Raw genomic sequence first — 23713 nt, forward strand, 5'->3', positions numbered from 1 at the left:
GTGGGGCAGAATAATTTCATCATTTCATCATTTCATCATTGTGCGTGAGTGCGTGCGTGCGTGCGTGCGTGCGTGCGTGCGTGCGTGCGTGCGTGCGTGCGTGCATGTGTTTGTGTGCGGCCGGGGGGAGGAGGGGGGTCGCGAAGAACATATGTGTGCGTAGGAAAAGCTCACACAGCTGAACTGTAGCATGTGAGCAACAAGGTGCGTCAAACAGACGCAGAGCCGTTCTGTGTGGGAGAGAGAGAGAGAGATGACATACGAGTGACTGAACAACAACAACATTGTATGTTGTAAGTAAATAACATACGTAACTAACGTTAGGGTGACTGCACAACAATAACATGATGATCTCTGTGTGAATGAATCAGCATTCTACACATGTAGGGGGATTGAACCGGAACTCCTGGCTGCCCAACCGGGACCACCACCATCACCACCGTGAAAATCCTGTATTTCACTTTCAAAACATTTTTGGGGTCATCTCATCGTCTACTCAGGCTTTTGTGAACACCCCGAACATTTTTCAAGTTGCTTGATTCAGTATTTAGATATTTGCTATTCATGCCTGCCCCCCTTCCTATACAAACCCATTATAACTTCAAACTTTTTACCATGAAAACACCCGTCCTTGGTTCTGAACCAAGGACGGGTAAAAATAGGGTTTGAAGTTACAATGGGTTTGTATAGGAATGGGGGCTGAAATTAATATCAATTATCTAAATACTGAATCAAGCCACTTAAAAACTGCCCGAGGTGTTCACAAAGAAAACGGAGCAGACGATGAAATGACCCAAAGAATGTTTGAAAGTGAAATATCCCTTTAACTCTGAGAGGACTCCAAATGGATCCGGCAATAAGGGTCCATTTGCAACCCTGTCAGAGTTACACGCCCTCAAGGGTCCATTTGGTCGTAAAGATGTCGTAAATAACTTCAAGGAATATAACTAGCACACTGTATAGTGATGCCCGAATTGCATGCAAAAGTGAAAAATTCTGGCCGCGGTGCGTCATGGCTGCAGTGCGGACTCTGCGTTCCACAGAAATGTAGATACAGCCCAAAGCAGAGCGGGCCTGTAAAGCCGTCAGAGAGAGAGGCCATGATTTAGTGGGACTGCGTTGTTGTGTGAAAGGTTTTAAAAGGGGAGTTTCCCGCTGAGACCCATACACATCTAAAAAGATGCAGGAAGTCTGGCCTTGAGGCCTTTTAATACGGGGATAAATTGTTTGCTAGAGACAATAAATTTCCCTTCTCTTATCCCATGCAAACCCCCCCCCCCCGCCCCTTCTCAATCGCTCCGCTCGTAGGCGGAGGAGGAATTGACAAAGCAGAACAAAGCTAGTTATTATGGCTCCGTGCACATCACCACACATCGCCCCACCACCACCACCACCACCTCTCCCCCCGCTCCCTTTGCTCTGCTCATTCCTCTCGCTCACACATTCCTCTGTCTTCTCGTCTCACCCCCCCCCCCCCCCCATCATCCTCATCATCATCGGGAGCTAGAATAAGGCGGTTACATCGGAGAGAGCAAAAAATAATCTCTCCTTTTTTCTCTGGGTGTCTACTCTGGGCCCTGGTTTCTTCTCCCTCCTCCCAGAGGTTGCACTGCAGCAGCAGGTGTCGCTTGTTTATTTTCTCTTTTTGATTTCCCTCTTCCGTCCTGCCTCGTTTTTTGAGGGATTTGATACTTTCATTCTTGCACATCTTCAGCTGATACCAGTGGTGGAAACTAACTAAGTACTTTACTTGAGTACTTCCAACTTCCAATACTTTACTCCACTACACCTCGGATCCAAATATTGTATTTTTACTCCACTATACGTTAGTATTATTAAAAACGTACATTAACCACTTCAGCCCTATATGTATACATTTCAGCCATTCTACAGCCGATCTACAAACTCACGCGATGCGACGCATTGTGAGCTTGTAGATCGACTATTTTCAAAAGATTTTTATGCATTTGAAAACTTGAAATGCGACATTCTGCACGATGAGTACCAATACTTTTGGTACCAGTTTTTTACTTTTAGTACATTTAGAATTTCCGGACTTTTCACTTGTAATAAAGTACTGTTTCCAACACTGATACTAGCAGGATTCACAGGGCTGGTGTCTTTACTGTCAGGTGGAAACCTTGCATGTCCAAAACTGTTACTTTTCAGAAAAGAGAAAAACCTGAAAAAAGGACCTGTGTTGCAATGGATCCAATGCAGTTATTATTTAGATTATTAAAAAAAGAAAAAACAGATCTGCAAGCTGTGAGCTTGTAGATCGGCTAATTCCTCTGCTTTCGCGTGACACTGTAGTATGATGAAGTAAGGCATTAACTCACTTGGCGCCGACATCGCCTTTTCACACCTCCTGGTCCAAACGCCCTCTGCGCCGACGCTTTGGAGGCCTTTTTTAATATCAATTGATTACAGTTCACAACCGTGTCCTGTACACGCTCATAACACTGAGCGAGAGGAGAGGAGAGGAGAGGAGAGGAGAGGAGAGGAGAGGAGAGGAGAGGAGAGGAGAGGAGAGGCTGCCAATCACTGCAAGCCAAAGGTCATGTGACCCACTGTATAACAACTAAACGTTCGAACCCTCCTATCGTGAGGGTCCATATGCTATGGCCACCATTTTGGCAAGAAAACGGTTTATACAGAATAGACAGATGGATGAATGAAAAGACGATGGCTAGATAGACAGAGAGGGAGGGAGAGATGCATAGACCGGCACTCCGGTTAGGCTGGCAGACAAATGAAATGGAGACATTGTCCTCACATAACACAGAGTAATTTTCTCTCAAAATGGCCACTGGCATGGTGGCTTTCTTCAACTCAGAACTTCTCCAGCACTTAGGTAACACTTAAGTACAACAACTGTCCACACCACTTTATTCCCTGCAACCACCATCCCACACGGTGTTACCTTATGTAACTCCAGACTTTTGTTGCCTCCAAAATTCACCCCCTGAAGACACCACATAAATATGGTTACATAAACACGTACTGTTGTCGTAGGCTACTGCGTTTCTGACGAACTTATAAAACAGCAATCGGTGTTTCTCCCCCCCGCCTTTTTTCTTGAGGAGAACTTGTCCGTGTGTTCCTCATTTCTTTGTGTTGTTAATCTCCCCTCCTAGCTAATCCAGTGGGCAGATCCAGCGTGATTATCTCTCGCCTTTATTCATAAGGAGCCCATATTGCCACCTCTCATCTCTCTCATCTCTCGTTCTCTCTATTCTCCATCCTCTCCTGCCATCCTTCTCCCTCTCCTTGAGGTTTAAGCCCCTTGTTTAGAGTCTTACAGAGGAATGAAGGAAAGGCAGGGAAGCATTCAAAACGTTGGCATTGTTTTTGGTTCAGAGAAATCTGTTCAGTCTCTAGGCTTGCGTTATTTTTTGTTCAGAATGTCCTTTACCATGCAGCTTAAGTATTGGAAATTTGGCACGTGCACAAAATGGCGTTTTTCGCCGAAACGTTAAAGTGCGATTTGGAGGCATAACGTGCCTGAGTAACAGCATGCATGCATGTGTGTACCGTGTGATGGCGATAATGAACTGGTGTGTTTATTAGGAGGACTGTCATGACAAGGACGGTTTAATTAGGTTAGACACCGTCGTGTTTCGATTCCCTGCAGAGAGTGTGTGTCTGCACGCGCATGTGTGCGTGTGTGCGTGTGTGTGTGTGTGTGTGTGTGTGTGTGTGTGTGTGTGTGTGTGTGTGTGTGTGTGTGTGTGTGTGTGTGTGTGTGTGTGTGTGTGTGTGTGTGTGTGGCGTCACTGGGTTTATGTCTGGCTGTCTGTCTGTCTTTGCCTCTCGTTCCGTCGTATCTGACTCCGTCAAGCAAGCAGCCAATAGCAACAAGAGAGAGGAGAGAACAGACAGTGCTTCCTCCCTATCTACCCTCGTTTATTCACCCTCCTCCTCTCCTCCCCCTCACCTCCCGTCTCCCCATTTCTCCCCCTTATCTCTCTCCTTCCTACACAGTCAAAATAGTCAGTGTTGGTTTATCCGTTTGTAACTCAGGCATGAAGCGACGCGTTGTGAGCTTGTAGATCTGCTATTTTCACTAGTTTGGGTCCTGGGGAGACATCACATTTCTGTTCAGGGTCACGGGCGAAATTAAAGTTTGGGCTACCTTCCACCACTGCCTTAGTCTCCTTCCTCTGTTCACTTGGTAGTGGTGGCAGTGGCTCAGGGGTAGAGTGACCAGATGGCAACCGCAAGGTTCCCAGTTCGAACCTGCGGTCTCCCCCAGAGTTAGTGTCGAAGTGTCCTTGAGCAAGACTCTGAACCCCTAATTGCTCCCGATGTGCAGGTTGGTGCCTTGCATGGTTTCCTCCGGCATCGGTGTGTGAATGTGTGTGTGGATGGGGGAATATAATGCACAATCTCTGTAAAGCGCCTTGGATAAAGGCACAATAGAGCGTCGCAGTCCCGTCCCCTTTCATGACGACGAGAGACCCGGAAAATAATTCACCGTTCATTTTCCTCATAGACTTTTCAAAAAGTATTTATTTAAAGACGTTTACGCCGCGGACAAAGCCAACTCGAGTTGTGACAAATCATGACAATAAACACACTGTTTTGGGCCGATCAAATCATTTGTTAGAAGAAAAACAAAACAAAAAGTGTTGTAACCTTTTTTTTCTTCTTTCTAATTATTTGATCGGCCCAAAACATTGTGTTTATTGTCATGATTTGTCACAACTCGAGTTGGCTTTGTCCGCAGTGTAAACGTCTTTAAAAAAAAACTTTTTGAAAAGTCTATGAGGAAAATGAACGGGGAATTATTTTCTCGTTGTCATGAAAGGGGGGCGAAACTGTAACCATTTCCCATAGCAGCCCTGCCCTGCCCTCCCACTAGCCATCCGTCACTCCCCCACCATCTCCTCTCCTCTGGGGTTTTCAGTATACATTCACAGTATATACAGTATGTATGCATACAGCATGTTGTCTATTTGCTCTAGGCGGTCTCCTTCATGAAAGCCGTGTGTCTAAAAAAAGAAACGCACACAAATCAGCAGAAGAAGCTATTGCGATAACCAAAGGTGTAATTAGTCTTTAATTAGGAACTTTATCTTACGCGTTAACACGCCCGCGTTGCCGCAGTGCTAACGAACCTGGGAAGATAAAATTAGACTCTCATAATGAAACAGAGAGCGCGGGCGCATCTTATCTGTTCTGTTATATTTATGTTACTGCTTTGGACGAGATTAGTTACTTTAGTGTTTGAAGCACGTCATGTTTTTTCTTGTGTGTCCAGCCCCCCCCCCACCCCCCCCCACCCCACCCTATTTGTTTTGAAGAAGCCTGTAGTGAATGTGAATTCATGCCGCCTGCAGCGCCTATAGCACTTAGTGAGAAAACATGTTTATTACAAGAGGATGTGGCGCAAAGCAAACGTCAAACTTGATGAGATATGCTTTGATTTTGTGTGTGTGTGTGTGTGTGTGTGTGTGTGTGTGTGTGTGTGTGTGTGTGTGTGTGTGTGTGTGTGTGTGTGTGTGCGTGTGCGTGTGCGCACGTGTGTGTGTGTGTGTTGCAGAGCTGGAAGTGGCCCGGTTGAGTACGGACGGGAACCTGGCAGACCTGACATTCCCGCAATCAGAGCTACATGGAAACTCCATCCAGCTGTCAGCCAGCACTCTCAAACAGCATGGCAGGAATGGTAGGACAAAAATCTCTCTCTCTCTCTCTCTCTCTCCCTCTCTCTCTCTCTCTCTCTCTCTCTCTGTCCCTTCGCCCTCGGCTCCCGCCTCTCTTTCTTCCCTCACTGTGTCTCACTATTTCTGCTTGATATCACTTGTTCACTTTGTCACTCCGTATCTTTCCACTTGAAGTCTCTCTCCCTCCCTCTCCCTCCCTCTCTTTTCTATCTCTGCCTTTCGTTGACATTCACGCAGTAAAAGCCCGGGGTCGATTTGGGTCTATATTTTACACTCTCATGAGTGCAATTAATACGGTAGAATATTAGGTGTTGGTGCATCCATTTATTCACTAAAAGAGTAGGCCTATACAAATTGAACAAAATGCATTTTGCTACATTTGTGCACAGTTATAAGGCCTTTTCACACCCGGGGAATGACGAATAAAATGTATTCGTCATTCCGTCATTCAAATATTCACAGGCAAGTATTTTGCATTTTCTTATCATTTAATGATAAGAAAATGCAAAATACTTGCCTGTGAATATTTCACATTATAACTATTCATATAACTGCGGGCGACCCAATGGGCTCTATGCACACAGAATAACTCTTACTACTTCCGGGCCACTTCCCTACGTCCTTCACTTCAGGTGTTACCGATGATGATAATGCCATTAAGTGTTCAGGGGTTCTCAAACTTTTTACCCATAACTCTGAGAGTGTACAAATGGATACCCACTCAAGGACACTTTGAGACCCACTGGTGTAGCAGTGTGTTTCCAGTGAGTCGACACGCACAATAGCAGCACCCTGACTCTGTTTGACCAGAATAGAACAGAGCCTTCACATTAGTATCAGCAGTGAGCTAGACCTCACTCAGTAAGACCTGTGAAGGAGGTAGGGAAGGGGCTCAAAGTCTTTCCAAAATGGCGTGTGTGCATATATAGTCCATAGCCGAGTGGTTAGGATGTATAGGACATATGGGCTCTATGACCAAGTTCAGAAAAGCCCCCCAAATAACATGCTAATAACATACATTATAGTATATAGTTGATACCTCATTCCAACAATTCCAAACTACCTTTAATTATGTTGATTAAAAAGCACAAAAATCTAAAACCACCATAAAAAAATATATATTTCAGACAGGAACACTCACGTCAAGGTAGAATAGATTGGACTTTATTTATTGCAACAAATGGAATACAGTTAAACTTGGTGTTAATGGCTCTGCTCTTTAAAATGCCTACATTTTGCTAAGCAGCATGCTAATAAGCAAAATCATCTAACGCTATGCAAACTCCCTCCATGGGCATACAAGAGCAGGGAGAACATTCAAACGGGAAGCACGCACATCTAAAAAGAAAATCCTGATGAAGACCCGGAGGGGTCGAAACGTTGATCCCTTAATAAAATTGATGGGAGCTTAAAGAACGGTGTGCAGACTTCCTACCTTCTTCCCATACAAGAGCAGGCCCATGCAAGACATTTAATCATTTAATCAGCCATTGAACATTGAATCAGTTTAGAGCTATGCAACATTGAATTCCAGTTTACTTTAGAGAAGTGGTTTTCCCTTTTTGTATCAAGGGCTCAAGGCCCATTAGTTTATTTGGCATTTTAGCCAAGGACCACCATTTGATGACATTTAGCCTCTCAGACCAAAAACTAAAGAATATTTTGTTGTCATTGGATAACATTTGTTTATGCTTCAACAAACACACAAACAAACAAACAAAGGACCTTTAGGCGACGCTCACATATGAAAGACAGGGTGCTCTCTCGCTGTCCTTGGGGGACAGGGGGGGGTCAGAGCAGCTCGCAATTCATTTTCAATGGGAGTCACGTGGTTTTGACGAGACAAGCTTGCTCCATGGCTGTCTTCTGCCCCCTCCCCCCACAACACAGCCGTGGAGCAAGCTTGTCTCGACTTGTCTTGTCTTGACGCTAGTTTTAAACCAGAGCAGAACTCCCACCACGGGACTCGGGCAATCAATGAATACAGTTGCAACCACTATATTAATGGCAAGTATATTTCATAGCCTACAATTTAAAGATGGAGTGCCACAATTTTTGTATTTTTCCAGTTTTTCATGTGTCTATGAGGTAACAGTACTTCATTAGACACCCTGGAGTCGTTGTTATGTGCAATGGTGTATTAACTTTGTCTTCCTGGAGGCTGAACCCTTGACAGTCAAACGGGCCAATGAAATAAACAGTAATATAGTGATATCACACTCATATCAGCCCCTCCCCTAGCCCCTCCCCATTTATCATACAACTACAGCTGTGGGTGCGGCTTCAGTTCAGGTGGATCACCACCCATCACCACCCACCAGGCAAACCAGGCATACTTAATGAACTGGTGGGCGTGTCCACATAAAAGCATGATTTTAACAAATACTGTACACTTTTTGGAAAAAGTTCTTCCTCCTTATATTATAATAATACCTGATGATCATGTTTTAGGGTGGAAAAAAATCGTGGCACTCCATCTTTAAGTAAAAAAATTATCCCTTCAAGTAAAAAGTGAGTACTTTTTCCACCACTGATGACATGTACAGTATGAAGCATGGGTCTGGTCTCTAGCAGCGCTGTCCTCTGTGTGTGTCCTCTCAGGGGAGATCCGGATGGCCTTTGTCCTCTACAGAAACCTGGGTGCCTACCTGTCCACGGAGAACGCCAGCGTGCGCCTGAGCGGCGAGGCCGTCGTCTACCCCAACTACTCGGTCATCGTCAACTCCCCGGTCATCATGGCGTCCATCAACAAGGAGAGCAACAAGGTCTACCTGTCCGAGCCCGTGGTCTTCACCGTTAAACACCTGCAGGTGCGTAAACTTAGACAACTGTAGCTGTAAGTCTGGCCCGTCTCAACAGTGTGAGGAGACTTCACGGCAGAATTGGTGACGAGCCAACCAGATTCGTCTGGAACCAGGCTAAAATCAACCAGGGCCTAGTATGCAAATATGGGGCGGGACATTACGGACAAAAATGGAATGCTGAGAGGGACGAGACTAATATCCACGAAGGGATATTAGGGTCATTCGCTGCTTGTTTTCTCTGAAATGATATGATTGAAGGGATTTAACAACTTATCTCCAGACCTATCTCCATATACACTTTTTGTGTCCACACGGACACCGTGCCAAAGTCCACAAAAATGTGTCGATTTGCAAGATTGCCATGGCTCCTTGTAGATCTCCTCGTAGGAGGAGATCTCCTTGTAGATCTGCTGTGTTTGCCAGATGTTCGCCCCAGAAAAAGGGACGCTGGGGTTCACGTCTTTCATTTCCAAACAAATGCATTCTTCTGTTACTTTTACTGGACAGTCATAACTGCCTCTTCTAACCAAAAAATGATGGAATTATGTTTCTCATCTGGTAAAAAAAAAAAAAAAAAAACTCATCTTTCATACAAATAATTCCATTAATACATAAATAATGTAATTAAATTATAAGCCAAGGAATGATATCATTTTGCCTTGTATGCTTTTTTTTTTTATGTACTCACAACTCACATACTGTATGTATTTGCTTCACTGCACAATGCGTGCACACATGTGCAGCATGTGCATCAACACGCTTTTATCTGCAGACACACATGCACAAGCACACACACACTCCCTCTCTCCTCCTTCTCCCTCTCTCTCTCTCCCTCTCCTTCTCTCTCTCTCTCTGTCTGTCTCTCTCTCTCTCTCTCTCTCTCTCTCTCTCTCTCTCTCTCTCTCTCTCTCTCTCTCTCTCTCTCTCTCTCTCTCTCTCTCTCTCTCTCTCTGTCTCACCCTTCTCTTATGTTGTTTTGATGTAATATTTCTTCACTTAATCTTTTTGATGTAATATTGTGATCAATATATTATTCACTTACTGTAGGTATAGCGGCCAAGCATAAACCCCTCAGGGTCTCTTGCCTCTCCCTGCACTATCATGTTCTACTTATTTATGTATTCATTTATTTATTCAAGCCAGGGTTTCATCCAGGCTAGTTGGCCGAGAACAACTGCTCTTTTTACTTGTTTCTCCATTCGCACATTCTGTCCCTCCCCTCTGTTGTTTTTTCTGCTTTTATCTGCGTGTGTAAGTGTGTGCGTGCGCTGTGCGCATGATTGCGTGTGTGTCTGTGTGTGTGTGTGTACGTGCGTGCGTGTGTGCGTGCATGCGTGCATACTGCGTTTTACCGTCACAATGGGAATGAGAAGACCCCACTGGGATAGTAAAACCAGAAATAATCAGCCTTGTGGGTACATTGTTGTGGAACCCACAAGAAAAAGAATGATTTTCATGTCGGGTTAGGGTTACGGTTTGGTTACTTTATTGTCACTTCACAGCTTTACAGAAGTAATTAAAGAAGTGAAATTTGTTTTTGTGCATCGTTCCCATCGTTATTTTCCGTAGAAGTAAGAAATGGAAGAAGAAGAAGAATTAAGATACAAAATATCTACATGTTTCCATAGAAAGTGTTAATAACGCTCACGTCAGTGATATGATGGTCATCACATGAGCCCACTTGTTCACCACAATTGTACCGCAATTATTAATACATTGAACTGCACTAACCCACATGTACTGTGGGAGGTACCAGCACTTGCACGCACGCACGCACGCACGCACGCACGCACGCACGCACACGTGCGCGCGCTGTTTAATTCTGTTCATTTTGGTGTGTCTCTCTCGTTCTCTTCTCTCCGTTCCGCCTGCTCTCTCGCCTGCATAGATGAGCTTTTGAAAGTTGAACTTTGAACTTGGCGTTATATAGTGTAGCTCTGGGTGCGTTTAACTTCTCCTCATCCATATCTTTGCGGTTTAAAAGCACTATCATTAGTTTCACAGACAAACCTATTATTTTTCAGGATCTGTACAGACATTTTTCTATTTAAAAAAAAAAAAGATTTGTCTTTCTCAAAAGAGAATGTATTGCCTGTCCAATTGAGTACCACAGACGAAAAACAGTCTAAGTCCAAATTTCAGACTGACCCCTCCACGAAAAGGCCTTGTTGTCCTGAACCCTTATCTATCATTTATATATTACGGATCAATAGTGTGGACTTAGACTGTTATTCGTCTGTGGTACTCAATTGTCACACAATTGGAAACTCATTTACATAAAGTACATGCATTATTTAAACTCGTGAATGCCTTGGATGCCATACGGTACACACATTATATGTTGTTTGTGCCTGGGATTCAACAGTTGAAAATAGAAGCGAGCTCTGAAAGACACATCAACAGGTTTTCATGCGCCCACTTGACGCCTCCAATGTGTCTACAGCACTTCAATGCTTGTGTTTCTTGACGCGAGCAAGTGCCTGATGCTTCCTGTCTGTCAGGGATAGAGATATAGGGTAAGGTAAGGTTGGGGTAAGGCAGTATGTGGTTCTCAAACTTTTTGCGCTTCACTTTTCACTTTTCCTGATTGCTGAATCCAAGTACCCCCTTTAATTGACAACATTTTGATCAGAAAATACTGACATCAAAAGTCCAGTGTTTATGTCAATATGTTGAAAATAAAAGTAAGTAGCCTATTCAGTAACAATCTTACTTAATTTGGTTTAAAGCTTTAGAGAGCAGCATGTTCACATACATTTGTCAATGTTTCATCATTAAACATAACAGTAAAATAAAGTACCTCCGGGTATGTGGTTCCAGTTATGTTAAGATTAGAGTCCAATGTATAGGTTGTGGTTATAGGCCTAAGGGTGAGTTTAGGTTGTTTTGAATGAAAATTTGACTCTGATATGCCCACAAGAGATATTCAGTGGGCAGTGTGTGTGTGCGTGCGTGTGTGCGTGCGTGCGTGCGTGCGTGCGTGCGTGTGTGTGTGTGTGTGTGTGTGTGTGTGTGTGTGTGTGTGTGCGCGTGCGTGTGCGCGCGCTCTTCATTCATACCTCTCTCTTTTATCACTCTCCCACTCCACTGGCACCAACCCGTCCGTTTTTTACTTGTCCTCTCTCTGCCTCCCTCTAACTCTCTTTAAATCTCTCTCTCTCCGCCTCCGTCTACCTCTCCTTAACGTCTCTCTCTCTCTCTCTCCTCCTCCCCTCCCAGCATTCGGAGGAGAACTTCAATCCCAACTGTTCGTTCTGGAGCTACTCCAAGCGCACCATGACAGGCTTCTGGTCCACACAAGACTGTCGGCTGCTGGCCACCAACCGCACACACACCAGCTGCTCCTGCACACACCTCACCAGCTTCGCTGTGCTCATGGCCCACGTGGAGGTCAAGGTGGGTGCTCACTGGGCCGTGACTGCCAGGATGGGATGGGCTGGATCACACGGGCAGTTGTTCATCATTTGACAAGTAATGGCTAGCACAGGTGAAGAGGTACTGTGAGGGGGAGGGGGACTGAATTAAGGAGGAGGTAGACTGCAAAATGTGGAGGATGGATTGTATGCTATAAACAACTTTCTGGGATTGATTAATCAGGCTTGGCTTGGGTGAATTTACATGAGTTGCGTTGCTTGTTTGACATATTGCGCATCTTGCAGGTAAACCCACAGTTGTACAAAGATAAACAACCCTTTCTGAATGTCATAAGAACGGTTTGACTCCGTGACGAAGGTGTATGACCGGAACACATCAGAAGTTTCTTCTTAAGGTCTAACATGACAGTGGCATTTAAATGAAGGCATTTCAGTCAGTTTTGTGTTTATTTGATGTCTATGTATATCCCTAGCCAAAGAGCACCTCAAACGAGTCCATGAAGCGCTCATTCCCAAACATGTTTTGATTTTAACATCATAAGAATTGTAAAAAATAAATACAAATAAAATAAAAAAACAAGGGAAAGAAAAAAGCTAATCCATGGCTAACTTAGCATAGTTCCCGTGTTTTTCTCTGGTTTTATTCATGCGCATGTGGGTCTTATCATAGCGGGCGGGGCGAAGAGCAAATCTCTGCTGTCGGGAAGAAACCACCTAACTCCAAAATATACATGTTTCAGGAAATGAAAAATACCGTATACATTTTTCAGGAAATTAAAAAAACCTCAAAAATGTATTTAGGAGGTTTCCTCCCGACAGCAACAAAATGCTTGTGGCGGGTGCAGGCACTGCAGGGTGACGTCAGAAAGCTGTCCCCACATCAGTAATGGGAATAGTCACTTGTCCTGTCCCTGTGCTCCGGGCCAGAGGATGTGTGCTGCTCTGTGAAAGGGGAATAGTCACTTGTCCTGTCCCTGTGCTCCGGGCCAGAGGATGTGTGCTGCTCTGTGAAAGGGGACTAGTCACTTGTCCTGTCCCTGTGCTCCGGGCCAGGGGATGTGTGCTGCTCTGTGAAAGGGGAATAGTCACTTGTCCTGTCCCTGTGCTCCGGGCCAGAGGATGTGTGCTGCTCTGTGAAAGGGGAATAGTCACTTGTCCTGTCCCCCTTCTCTCCGGGCCAGAGGATGTGTGCTGCTCTGTGAAAGGGGAATAGTCACTTGTCCTGTCCCCCTTCTCTCCGGGCCAGAGGATGTGTGCTGCTCTGTGAACGGGGTCATGGTCAGAGCTGCGTGGCTCGGCAGCCCGGTGTGAACACAGTGTGATGGTTGGAGAGATAGATCCATCACAACGCCGCTGTGTTGAACGCTGCTCGGCCCTGGCAGGCTGCGGGACACTGATGGATAGAGCTAGCACACCTGTGCAACGCGGCATAACGCAGGCGGCCCTGAACGCAGAGCAACACGCACCAACCTCACACACACACACACACACACACACACACATGGGGGGTGTAGGTACTTGAGTGTGTGTGTGTGTGTGTGGGGGGGGGGGGGGGTGCTCGATGGATGCGTATGTGTTCAGAATTCCCGCGGGATGCTCATGCATGAATAGAGAAGGAAGTAAGTGGATATGAAAAGCCATTTGCTCACACTTCAGCGCCAGTGTTAATTTTGGCAGAAAATTCTGATTCGGTCTTAGTCGTTGGAATTTGTTTAGTCTTAGTTGACTAAATGGCAAAATCTTTGAGTCGTTTAGTCTTGGTCTCAGTCAGCAAAAGGAACACTGTTCAGCGCTCTAATGTCAACTCATCCTGCTGGTTCTCTCTCTCTCTCTGTGTGTGTGACGTTGTTTTCCTCATCAGAAAGCGGACAGCATGCACGACCTGCTGCTGGATGTGATCACGTGGGTGGGCATCCTGCTGTCGCTGGTCTGCCTGCTCATCTGCATCTTCACCTTCTGCTTCTTCCGCGGGCTGCAGAGCGACCGCAACACCATCCACAAGAACCTCTGCATCAGCCTGTTCATCGCAGAGTCACTGTTCCTGGTCGGGATCAACAGGGCCGACCAGCCGGTAAGAGCGAGCGGCCCAAGGGGTTGTGGGGGTTGAAGTTGCTGTATTTTATTTTAGTTTTTGTCTGTGTCTGAAAGTGTAATAAAAGAAAAACCATAGAAAAATAGAAGAAAACTGGCAAAGGAGACTGGCTGAAAAAATGCAGCCAAAAGACACGCACATCTAAAATCTTAGCAGGCTGGGTGCTGGAACAAACAGAGTCATCCATCTAAAAATGCACTATGTCTGTCTGTCTGTCTGTCTGTCTGTCTGTCTGTCTGTCTGTCTGTCTGTCTGTCTGTCTGTCTGTCTGTCTGTCTGTCTGTCTGTCTGTCTGTCTGTCTGTCTGTCTGTCTGTGGTAACTCGAGAACCGTTCGCCCAACGGGCACCGCTGTAGAGGCCCCACGGGCACCGCTCTAGTAAAGAATAAAAAGGTCTGCACACCAATATGCTCCCAGATATATATTTACTGGACAAAACTTTACTAAAACTAATACAAACTAAAACAATTGGTATTTTCAAAAACTAAAAACTTGCAAATCCACTCTAAAAACTAATAAAAACGAACAGAATTGGTAAAAAAATTCAAAACGAACTAAAACTAAACTATAATGAAATGTCCAAAACTATTATAATCTCGGTACAGTACATGCGTGCATGCATGCGTGAGTGGACGCATGAATTAAAGTTCTCTGTCGTGGGGACGGATTTCCGTCTTGAGATTTCACATGGGCTATTCATGAGATCAGTGCCGATTTGCAAAAAAATAAATATGGAGGGGTGGGGGATTTACTGTATGTAGCCATGGCCGCAGTGTGAATGACATGGAGTCGTCAAATCACAGCATGTACTTGCTAGTCAAGTGATCTCTCCAAACTACCAAGCATCCAGATTCCCCAGCCAAATATTTTTTACATGGATCAGCTGCTCAGAATCGACCGCTGATTGTAACCCGACACACAGTGTAAGACTACTTTGTTGCGTGCCGGTGTCGTGCACAGTAGGCCTATAGTAGATCTGCAAGCTCATAGTCACGAATGCTTCGCGTTGTGAGCTTGTATATCTGCTAATTACTGCACGCAACGCCAGTGCGCAACTAAGTATGCTGTGCTCCCCTGACTTAAAGTAGCACAGATTTCATTTACCACTGCGTGAAGTTATGGAATTTGCTCCATATGGATCATGGCAGTGTCCAAAATATCAAATCACTAGGAATAATGGAAGTCACTGGAGTTCTAGATCGAAAGTCGATTACACCACGCAACAGGTAGGATCAAATTATTTGTTGACAGGGAAGGCAGCAGTAATTGACAATGAACATGCTTATATGTTCGGTTCTCTTGCATTAAAATAGACAGCGGAACACTTTTTTTTATGTTTTTTTTTTGGTAGCTTTCGCCTTTATTTTATATTTTTTTATGGAGGGACAGACAGTAGGCTGACAGGAAATGGGGAGAGAGATGGGGGGGTGACATGCAGTAAAGGCCGTCGGGATCGGGAGTCGAACCCGCGGCACACTGCCAGACTGGATTACCAGCCAAGGTGCCTGGACCGCTGAGCCACAGCCAAGGCCGACAGCGGAACACTTGCTATGTTTTGGTATTTTTTATTCTCACAAAAGTTACCCATACAAGGCGTGCCAAAACTGCCAATGCAAACACTGATGCTCCCCGAGCCTTCTTTCACTACCAACGTCTCCATGATTATCGCTCAATTGGACCGGCCGCTACCACACAGGAGTTCAACAATGCAATCCACGGTGGACAAACCTCCACCGTTTTCAAGGCAGTCGAGCGATAATCATGTGTGAAAGGAGGCTCATGTAGCACAGCTTGGCTACAGGAAGTTGGTGCTCTGCAACACGTTACAGTGCTGCCGGGTGCATCAACAACAAGCGAGGATCCATGCCAATCAATGACCGATCGTGTGTGCAATCATACAGTTGGGTGCCACCGATATTGTCCCTTATCATTTGACCCATTTAGGCCTGACCTCAAAATTTAAAAAAATCCTTCTAAATCCTCCAGTTTTCTGAAATAAATATTTTCACGATTTTTCAAAAATAGCAGACCTACAAGCTCGTAGCGCGCCACTCGGTGGCGCGCTATGAGCTTGTAGATCTGCTATTTTTCAATAGCTAAATTATAACAATGTTTAAAACACCAAAAGGGGTTCCCGCCCAAAATGGGTTAACTGTCCTTTTGCGCAGATCACGCAAACCTCAGCAAAAAGAAAAGGACAATATCGATGGCCTCCAACTGTATACAGTGATTAGAACTCGAGGAAAACACCATTTTAACAGTACTATACCTAAAACATTAATGTCATTAATGTATGGAAAAACCCACGGCTGAAAACGCTGCAAAAAATCTGAAAAATACCAGGTTGGAGGTTTCCCCTAAGGTTTCCCGAATCTGATATTGGATCATGGTCTGAAAAACATTTTCCGTGTGGGGATTCTTTTTGTCTCCACCAGGCCGAAGGCATGGGGAGAGAGTATGTTTTGCACTCCGTCTGTCCGTGTGTGTGTGTGTGTGTGTGTGTGTGTGTGTGTGTGTGTGTGTGTGTGTGTGTGTGTGTGTGTGTGTGTGTGTGTGTGTGTGTGTGTGTGTGTGTGTGTGTGTGTGTGTGTGTCCGTCCGTCCGTCCGTCCGTCCGTCCGTCCGTCTGTGTACAGCTAATCTCCGCCACCGTTAACCCGGTCGATGCCAAATTTTGCACACACACATTTTCCAGAACGGCCTGTTAAAGGCACCACCAGGCCGACTTTTGAAAAACACATTTTTTGATATTTCACCTCCAGATTCTGTCCAAAAATCCCGCAAACCGTTACACACTATCTCTATAGTCATGTGTTCAAGCCGGATCTTTCCGATATTTCATATTCCATCCTAGTTGGCTAACATTGGCTTTCAAAGTTGGCAGGATTGGCCTGTTTTGAACAAAAAGCCTCAAATCATGAACTCAGCGTGCAATTTTCGTGAAATCTTTCACAGACTTTCCTACTAGGCTGAGGAATATATCCCACCCTTTTCACATTGGCCTGTTATTGCGCCGCCAACAGGTGGATTTTTGCAGGAGGCCACCACCTGACCTGCCCTGGTGGAGACCTGTGCCCAGAGGGGCAATTTTTCTAGTTGTATTATTATTTTGCTTCCCTGTGCACGTGTGCGTGCAGTATGCGTGTGTGAATGTGTCTGTGTGCACAAGTTGCGACTATACACTATTTTCCCTTTGTTTTCACTTAAATGTGTGCATACACAGTCACATGCTGCCTGAACATGGGCGTTTGTTCTTCCCACTATTTGCCAAATACATTGAATATAATAACATATCAGAGCATTTCCAAGATGCCAGCTCAGTGACCTGCGGGCAGAGCCGGACTTACCGTTGGGCTAGGGTGTGCTGCAGCCCCCCAAAAAATGTTTTAATTATAAGATTGTAAAGTATTGAAATCCAATTCAAATGAAATGTGTGTATAGTTATTGTATTTAGTTGTATTATGGTTAAACCATTGAGAGCTTCTACCTGCCTGCCTGCCTGCCTGCCTGCCTCTCTTTTTAGGGGCCTGGGTACCCCAAAATGAAAACAAAATAGCGGCTCCGCCGCGCGCCCCAAGGGGGGCCCTCAAATTTGCTCCAGCCCGGGGGCCCTCAGCAAGGTAAATCCGGCTCTGCCTGCGGGGTATTTACGCATGGTGTGTTTGCTCTGTCTCAGAGGGAGGGATGTGCTCTTTTATCTCCTCCGCCGTGTCCAAGGATTAGAGACAACTTCAGGACCAGAATGTTTGTGTCTCGCTCACTGCTCAATGAGGGAACGTTATTGGAGATGAAAACAATTTGACACAACGGCAAAACAAATGCCTTTCAAGCTGAAGTGTGTGTGTGTGTGTGTGTGTGTGTGTGTGTGTGTGTGTGTGTGTGTGTGTGTGTGTGTGTGTGTGTGTGTGTGTGTGTGTGTGTGTGTGTGTGTGTGTGTGTGAGAGAGAGAGAGAGAGAGAGAGCGTGTTCTCTCCTCCTCTTAATTACTGGTGACTATTTGTGACCTCCATTAACGTCGCCAGCGCCGCTTTGCTCAGAACCACTAAGCCACTAATTCCGGCAGGAGAACTAAATGACTTTGCAGAAGCAGCCACCTTTTTTCACCTGTGCATAATGCGTGTGCATTGAACTGCATTCATGCGAGTGTGTATGTGGTTTGCGCGTGCACGTGTGTGTGTGTGTGTGTGTGTGTGTGTGTGTGTGTGACTGTGTGTGTTGTTATTGTGCACGCATTCCGCGCAACCTATGAGCTGCACTCATTAGAAATGGAAATGAGTGACTCCCCTGGTCCCCTAAACTCATTGTATTCCAGACATTGGTTAATTGTCTCACACTCCAAACCATTCCATTATAAATGTCTGTCTGTTAGCTCTCTCATTGAATCACTTAGGGCTGACTTTATAAGTTGGCGACTTGCCGGAGACACGGATCTCACCTCTCGTTCCTTTCCCAGGATTATATTCTTAAGCAGCCCTGTGTTCTTCCCATCTCTTTGCTTAAATAGCTAATGCGGATTTAAGTTTTATACACGACCTTGGATTTCCAATCCTTCCCCGTTCTGTTGCTGCTACCGGTGAACACTTTGGTGGCACGCAATGAAAAGGGCTTCTCTAGTGAGGAGCGTGTGTCTTCTGGTCAGGGCTTCTCTAGTGAGGAGCGTGTGTCTTCTGGTCAGGGCTTCTCTAGTGAGGAGCGTGTGTCTTCTGGTCAGGGCTTCTCTAGTGAGGAGCGTGTGTCTTCTGGTCAGGGCTTCTCTAGTGAGGAGCGTGTGTCTTCTGGTCAGGGCTTCTCTAGTGAAGAGCGTGTGTCTTCTGGTCAGGGCTTCTCTAGTGAGGAGCGTGTGTCTTCTGGTCAGGGCTTCTCTAGTGAGGAGCGTGTGTCTTCTGGTCAGGGCTTCTCTAGTGAGGAGCGTGTGTCTTCTGGTCAGGGCTTCTCTAGTGAGGAGCGTGTGTCTTCTGGTCAGGGCTTCTCTAGTGAGGAGCGTGTGTCTTCTGGTCAGGGCTTCTCTAGTGAGGAGCGTGTGTCTTCTGGTCAGGGCTTCTCTAGTGAGGAGCGTGTGTCTTCTGGTCAGGGCTTCTCTAGTGAGGAGCGTGTGTCTTCTGGTCAGGGCTTCTCTAGTGAGGAGCGTGTGTCTTCTGGTCAGGGCTTCTCTAGTGAGGAGCGTGTGTCTTCTGGTCAGGGCTTCTCTAGTGAGGAGCGTGTGTCTTCTGGTCAGGGCTTCTCTAGTGAGGAGCGTGTGTCTTCTGGTCAGCCAATGAAAAGGGCTTCTCTAGTGAGGAGCGTGTGTCTTCTGGTCAGCCAATGAAAAGGGCTTCTCTAGTGAGGAGCGTGTGTCTTCTGGTCAGCCAATGAAAAGGGCTTCTCTAGTGAGGAGTGTGTGTCTTCTGGTCAGCCGGTGTCTCTATTCGCTGCATCTAATTAACAGCATCTTTTAACACATTGTTTCCCAAACAGTTTGAGGGTCGCGGACACATTGTTATGGGTCCCCTTAGTTTTGGTTTCCTGCATTTGGTTTTTCATTATTATGTTATTTCAAAACATTTAAAAAAAAAGCATTCCCAAAAAAGCAAAACTTTTCATGAATTAAAAACAAAATCCAATGATCTTTTCAGTAGATCTGCTATATATTTCACTAGTTTGGGTCCCAGGCGAATATCTAGGAGGGAATGTGGTGCCTCGTGTGTAGTGGATCTGATTAGCAGTTAGGTTTACAGTCTTCAACCTGCAATGTATTCAACTGGTTGCTACCAGAACATCTTCATTTTACATATCGTGCTAATTGTTTATGAAACACAGCGCTAGTGTGTGGGAGACGCCTTTCACGCTTTTTCACAAATCACAGATTGGAAAGTTTTTTTTTTGCAGTTGTGAGATTTTATTTAACTTTTGCTACTAATTTGATGTTAATACGTTTGTACTTTGACTTAATGGTAGGGTAAGTGATTTTCTTTGGTTAAAATAAGTGTTATTAAGTGTTATAAAGCTCTGTATTATGATAGTACTCATTGCTATAGAGACAGGAGATGTCTCTCCAGCTTTTTATTAAACAAACAAAAATGCATTTTCAGGTCACCAATTGTATCCAATCAGGATAGAGAACTCAGTCAGGATACGGATTAAGAAAAAATAATAATTATTGAGCAAGGTTTGGGGATTCTCTAACTCCCCGTGTTGCCACGGGATGCCATTTGTTTCTACTTCTCCAGTTCTCCGACGCACCTGTCCTCTGTAGGTGTGCATAATGGACTTTGTTCTTCTAAAGGATACATATAGGTTAAACAATTGTAATTGATGACTCAAATAAATGAGCAGACAAAATTAGAACTGGAACACTATACAAATTCACGCTGGGCAAGACCTAAGCTGTAGAGGCTATCATTTGTTTTCGGCGGAAGTTGCGGGATTTTGGCGGAAGTATACCGCTCAAGGAAAGGAAATGACGTTGATGCTTTACAAATCAATTTACATTCTCCGTGGATGAAACAAGTGTTGTGATTGGTCGGAATAATATCGTATCCGGGGGAAATACATCTGTCGGATGTTCCGTACCGACACTTAGGTTGCCTTAGGTTGTGACCAGGCTTTTCTCTTCGCAGATGAGTAAGCCTGGGACCGAGGCTAATAGAAATGTAGCTGATAAATGGATACTATAGCTCTCCTGATTGGCTGAAATTGTGTCACCTATACCTGAAAATGTATTTTCTGTTTATCAAAGAGCTGGAGAGACAGGGAGACCACTGTTACTGAACAAACACTATAGCAAAGATTACTATGCGAATATAGTGATTTAACCTTTTAACACATTCCCTCCCGTTTCCATAGGCAGCGATCAGTGGCCAGTGCCAGTAGAATGCACGAAATAAGCAGCGAAGAAGAGCCGTGTTGCACGACATAAACAGAGAAGAAGAACCGTGTTATGCTTGAACCGGAAGTGTTAATCGGCCATGTTTTACTAAAGGCTGCAATCTGTCATCTGTTGCGTTAATTTGCTAACCGGGATGTTGAATTAAGGTTTTATTAATCTCCCAACATCGTTCTTTATCCCATTCTGAGGCCTAATAAAATCACTAAAGACCGCGTGTGCGAACCACTAAAGATTTTATTATTGCCCCTGATGTTTTCATCAGCTGCGTGTGAAGACCTGTCAAAAGCCATCTCTTTCCTAACAGTGGGTTTTGCCGTATCCAAGCTTCTGCCACCGTTCTCCTTCCTTGTTTGTTCGCACTTGACGTTGACAAAAATAATGTTGTATTGTCAGCGATTATTCTAAGTAGTTCACACTTTCTCTAAATCCTCGTGCCGCAGTACTTTTTTTTCCTCCTCTATTTGCTTATTTCCTTTTGGCATGCAGCACTAAATGTTCTCGGAATGTCTTGTTAAATGTGGAGGTGCGAGATAACAAAATAATAATGTGACGGAGTCTGGGCTGATATCAGCTAAAAAAATGATTCAGATATCCTGTTTAGGAGCTTTGTGTGCTGCGTTTATGGTCTTCCCCCACTGTAAACTCGACAGTGTCAGTTTAACGCCAAGAGTGTATACAGTTGGAGGCCATCGATATTGTCCTTTTCTTTTTGCTGAGGTTTGCATGATCTGCGCAAAAGGACAGTTAACCCATTTTGGGCGGGAACCCCTTTTGGTGTTTTAAACATTGTTATAATTTAGCTATTGAAAAATAGCAGATCTACAAGCTCATAGCGCGCCACCGAGTGGCGCGCTACGAGCTTGTAGGTCTGCTATTTTTAAAAAATCGTGAAAATATTTATTTCAGAAAACTGGAGGATTTAGAAGGATTTTTTTAAATTTTGAGGTCAGGCCTAAATGGGTCAAATGATAAGGGACAATATCGGTGGCACCCAACTGTAAGCAAACGGACCCATGAGGGTCAACTTGGTTACATTTTGTACCGTTTTTGGCAGATTTTCCTGTATATGTGACTCCCGTTTTCTCTCTTCCGTCACTCTTCATCCTTTACCCATTTCTGTCCTTTCTATTTCTGTAATTGGCAGCCCCCGCGTTTTAATCCTGTGCATTTTCTGGCTTATGTAAATGTGATAAACGATTAATTTGTCTGAGTCATATCCTTCCGCCTCTGCTCTCGTCCAGATTGCCTTGGATTGGGGCCTTTTGTTCCGTTTGGCTAATCCATTTGGCTACTCACCTGGATCCAACCAGCTTATATATGAGTACAGTCTGTTTGTGACTTCATTTGGCTTCTCTAACCCACTGAGACCCGACAACAGATGGATGCCACAAAGTGTCTTCTAAAATCATGACAGTTTTCTGATATAAAAAACGTTTCTATATCGGCGGTTCTCAAAATATTTCATGTCAATGACCCCAAAAATATATATGTAATTGGCCGCCGACCCCCCCATCTCAAAATATGTTGTTCCAGCGTTTTCACGATTTTTCCCAAAAATCGGGAAAGAAATAGCTCATAGCACGGCACAGAGTGCCGATCTGCTATTTTTCAACAGCTAAAGTATAAAATAATGGTTAAAAGCTATGGTGACACAGATGGTCCTCAGGTCTAAATGGGCTAAACGCTCTCTCTCTCTCTCTCTCTCTCTCTCTCTCTCTCTCTCTCTCTCTCTCTCTCTCTCTCTCTCTCTCTCTCTCTCTCTCTCTCCCTCCCCCCCCTCCCCCCCCTCCAGATTGCCTGTGCGGTGTTCGCGGCGCTGCTCCACTTCTTCTTTCTGGCAGCGTTCACGTGGATGTTCCTGGAGGGGGTCCAGCTGTACATCATGCTGGTGGAGGTCTTCGAGAGCGAACACTCCCGGACCAAGTACTTCTACCTGGCGGGCTACGGCGTGCCCGCCGTCATAGTGGCCGTGTCGGCCGCCGTGGACTACCGGAGCTACGGCACCGACCGAGTGTAAGTGTGGACAGACGGACGGATGGACGGACAGACGTAATACTGAAGACGTGGCGGCTGATTGAAGAATGGACGGAGGAGGGGCCTGGATGATTGAGCATAGAGGGATGGAGGCGTGTGTGTGTGTGTGTGTGTGTGTGTGTGTGTGTATGTGTGTGTGTGTGTGTGTGTGTGTGTGTGTGTGTGTGTGTGTGTGTGTGTGTGTGCGTGTGCGTGTGTGTGTGGATGGGGCGGGTGCCGTGCAGAATGCCCGATGTTGTCACAGTATTGCCGTGGCGTCCGTGCATGGCGGCTTGCGGTGTGAGAGCTGTGGCTTCAGAGTTCGTGTAAATAGGGAGGAGGAGGTTGACAGGGATGGGGTTTGTGTGTGTGGTGTGTGTGTGTGTGTGGGGGGGGGTTGCAGTATGAGTGTAAGATGAGTGTGATGACAGAGAACTAGGGATGAAACTCACTGGGTGTGTGTGTGTCTTGCGTGCGTGCGTGCGTGTGTGTTGTGCGTGCGTGCGTGCGTGCGTGCGTGCGTGCGTGCGTGCGTGCGTGCGTGCGTGCGTGCGTGCGTGCGTGCGTGTAAAAACGGACTCCCCATCCCTAGAGGATGTGACTGCATGGCAGAGCAGTAATGGAAGATGATGTGTTGTACATCATCTTCATCATGGTGCCGTAGTAGATGATGTGTTGAACATCATCTTCATCATGGTGCCGTAGTAGATGATGTGTTGAACATCATCTTCATCATGGTGCCGTAGTAGCACATGGCTGACGTGTTGGCGCCAGTCAGCAGGGAGGCCAGGAGGATCCCCAGTGCCAAGAAGGACATTCACAGGAATAGAATACGGATAGTCGTCGAGCACTAGTAACACTTTACGCATGTGTGAGCCGTCCACTCGATTCAGCGTGCAA

General features: G+C 45.5%; 1 protein-coding gene across 2 annotated transcripts in view; it reads left to right on the top strand.

Annotated features, from left to right (window-relative positions):
• LOC306922491 (adhesion G protein-coupled receptor L3-like) overlaps nt 1–23713 on the top strand; it is a 214149-nt gene that overhangs the window by 158745 nt on the left and 31691 nt on the right. For both annotated transcript variants that reach the window (XM_079500133.1, XM_079500134.1), the window contains 5 exons: nt 5546–5668; nt 8268–8476; nt 11690–11866; nt 13706–13915; nt 22593–22813. In XM_079500133.1, coding sequence (XP_079356259.1) covers nt 5546–5668; nt 8268–8476; nt 11690–11866; nt 13706–13915; nt 22593–22813 — 940 coding nt within the window. The remainder of the gene's footprint in view (nt 1–5545; nt 5669–8267; nt 8477–11689; nt 11867–13705; nt 13916–22592; nt 22814–23713) is intronic.

The sequence above is a fragment of the Electrona antarctica genome, assembly GCF_951216825.1.
Source record: "Electrona antarctica genome assembly, chromosome: 4".
NCBI lineage: Eukaryota > Metazoa > Chordata > Actinopteri > Myctophiformes > Myctophidae > Electrona > Electrona antarctica.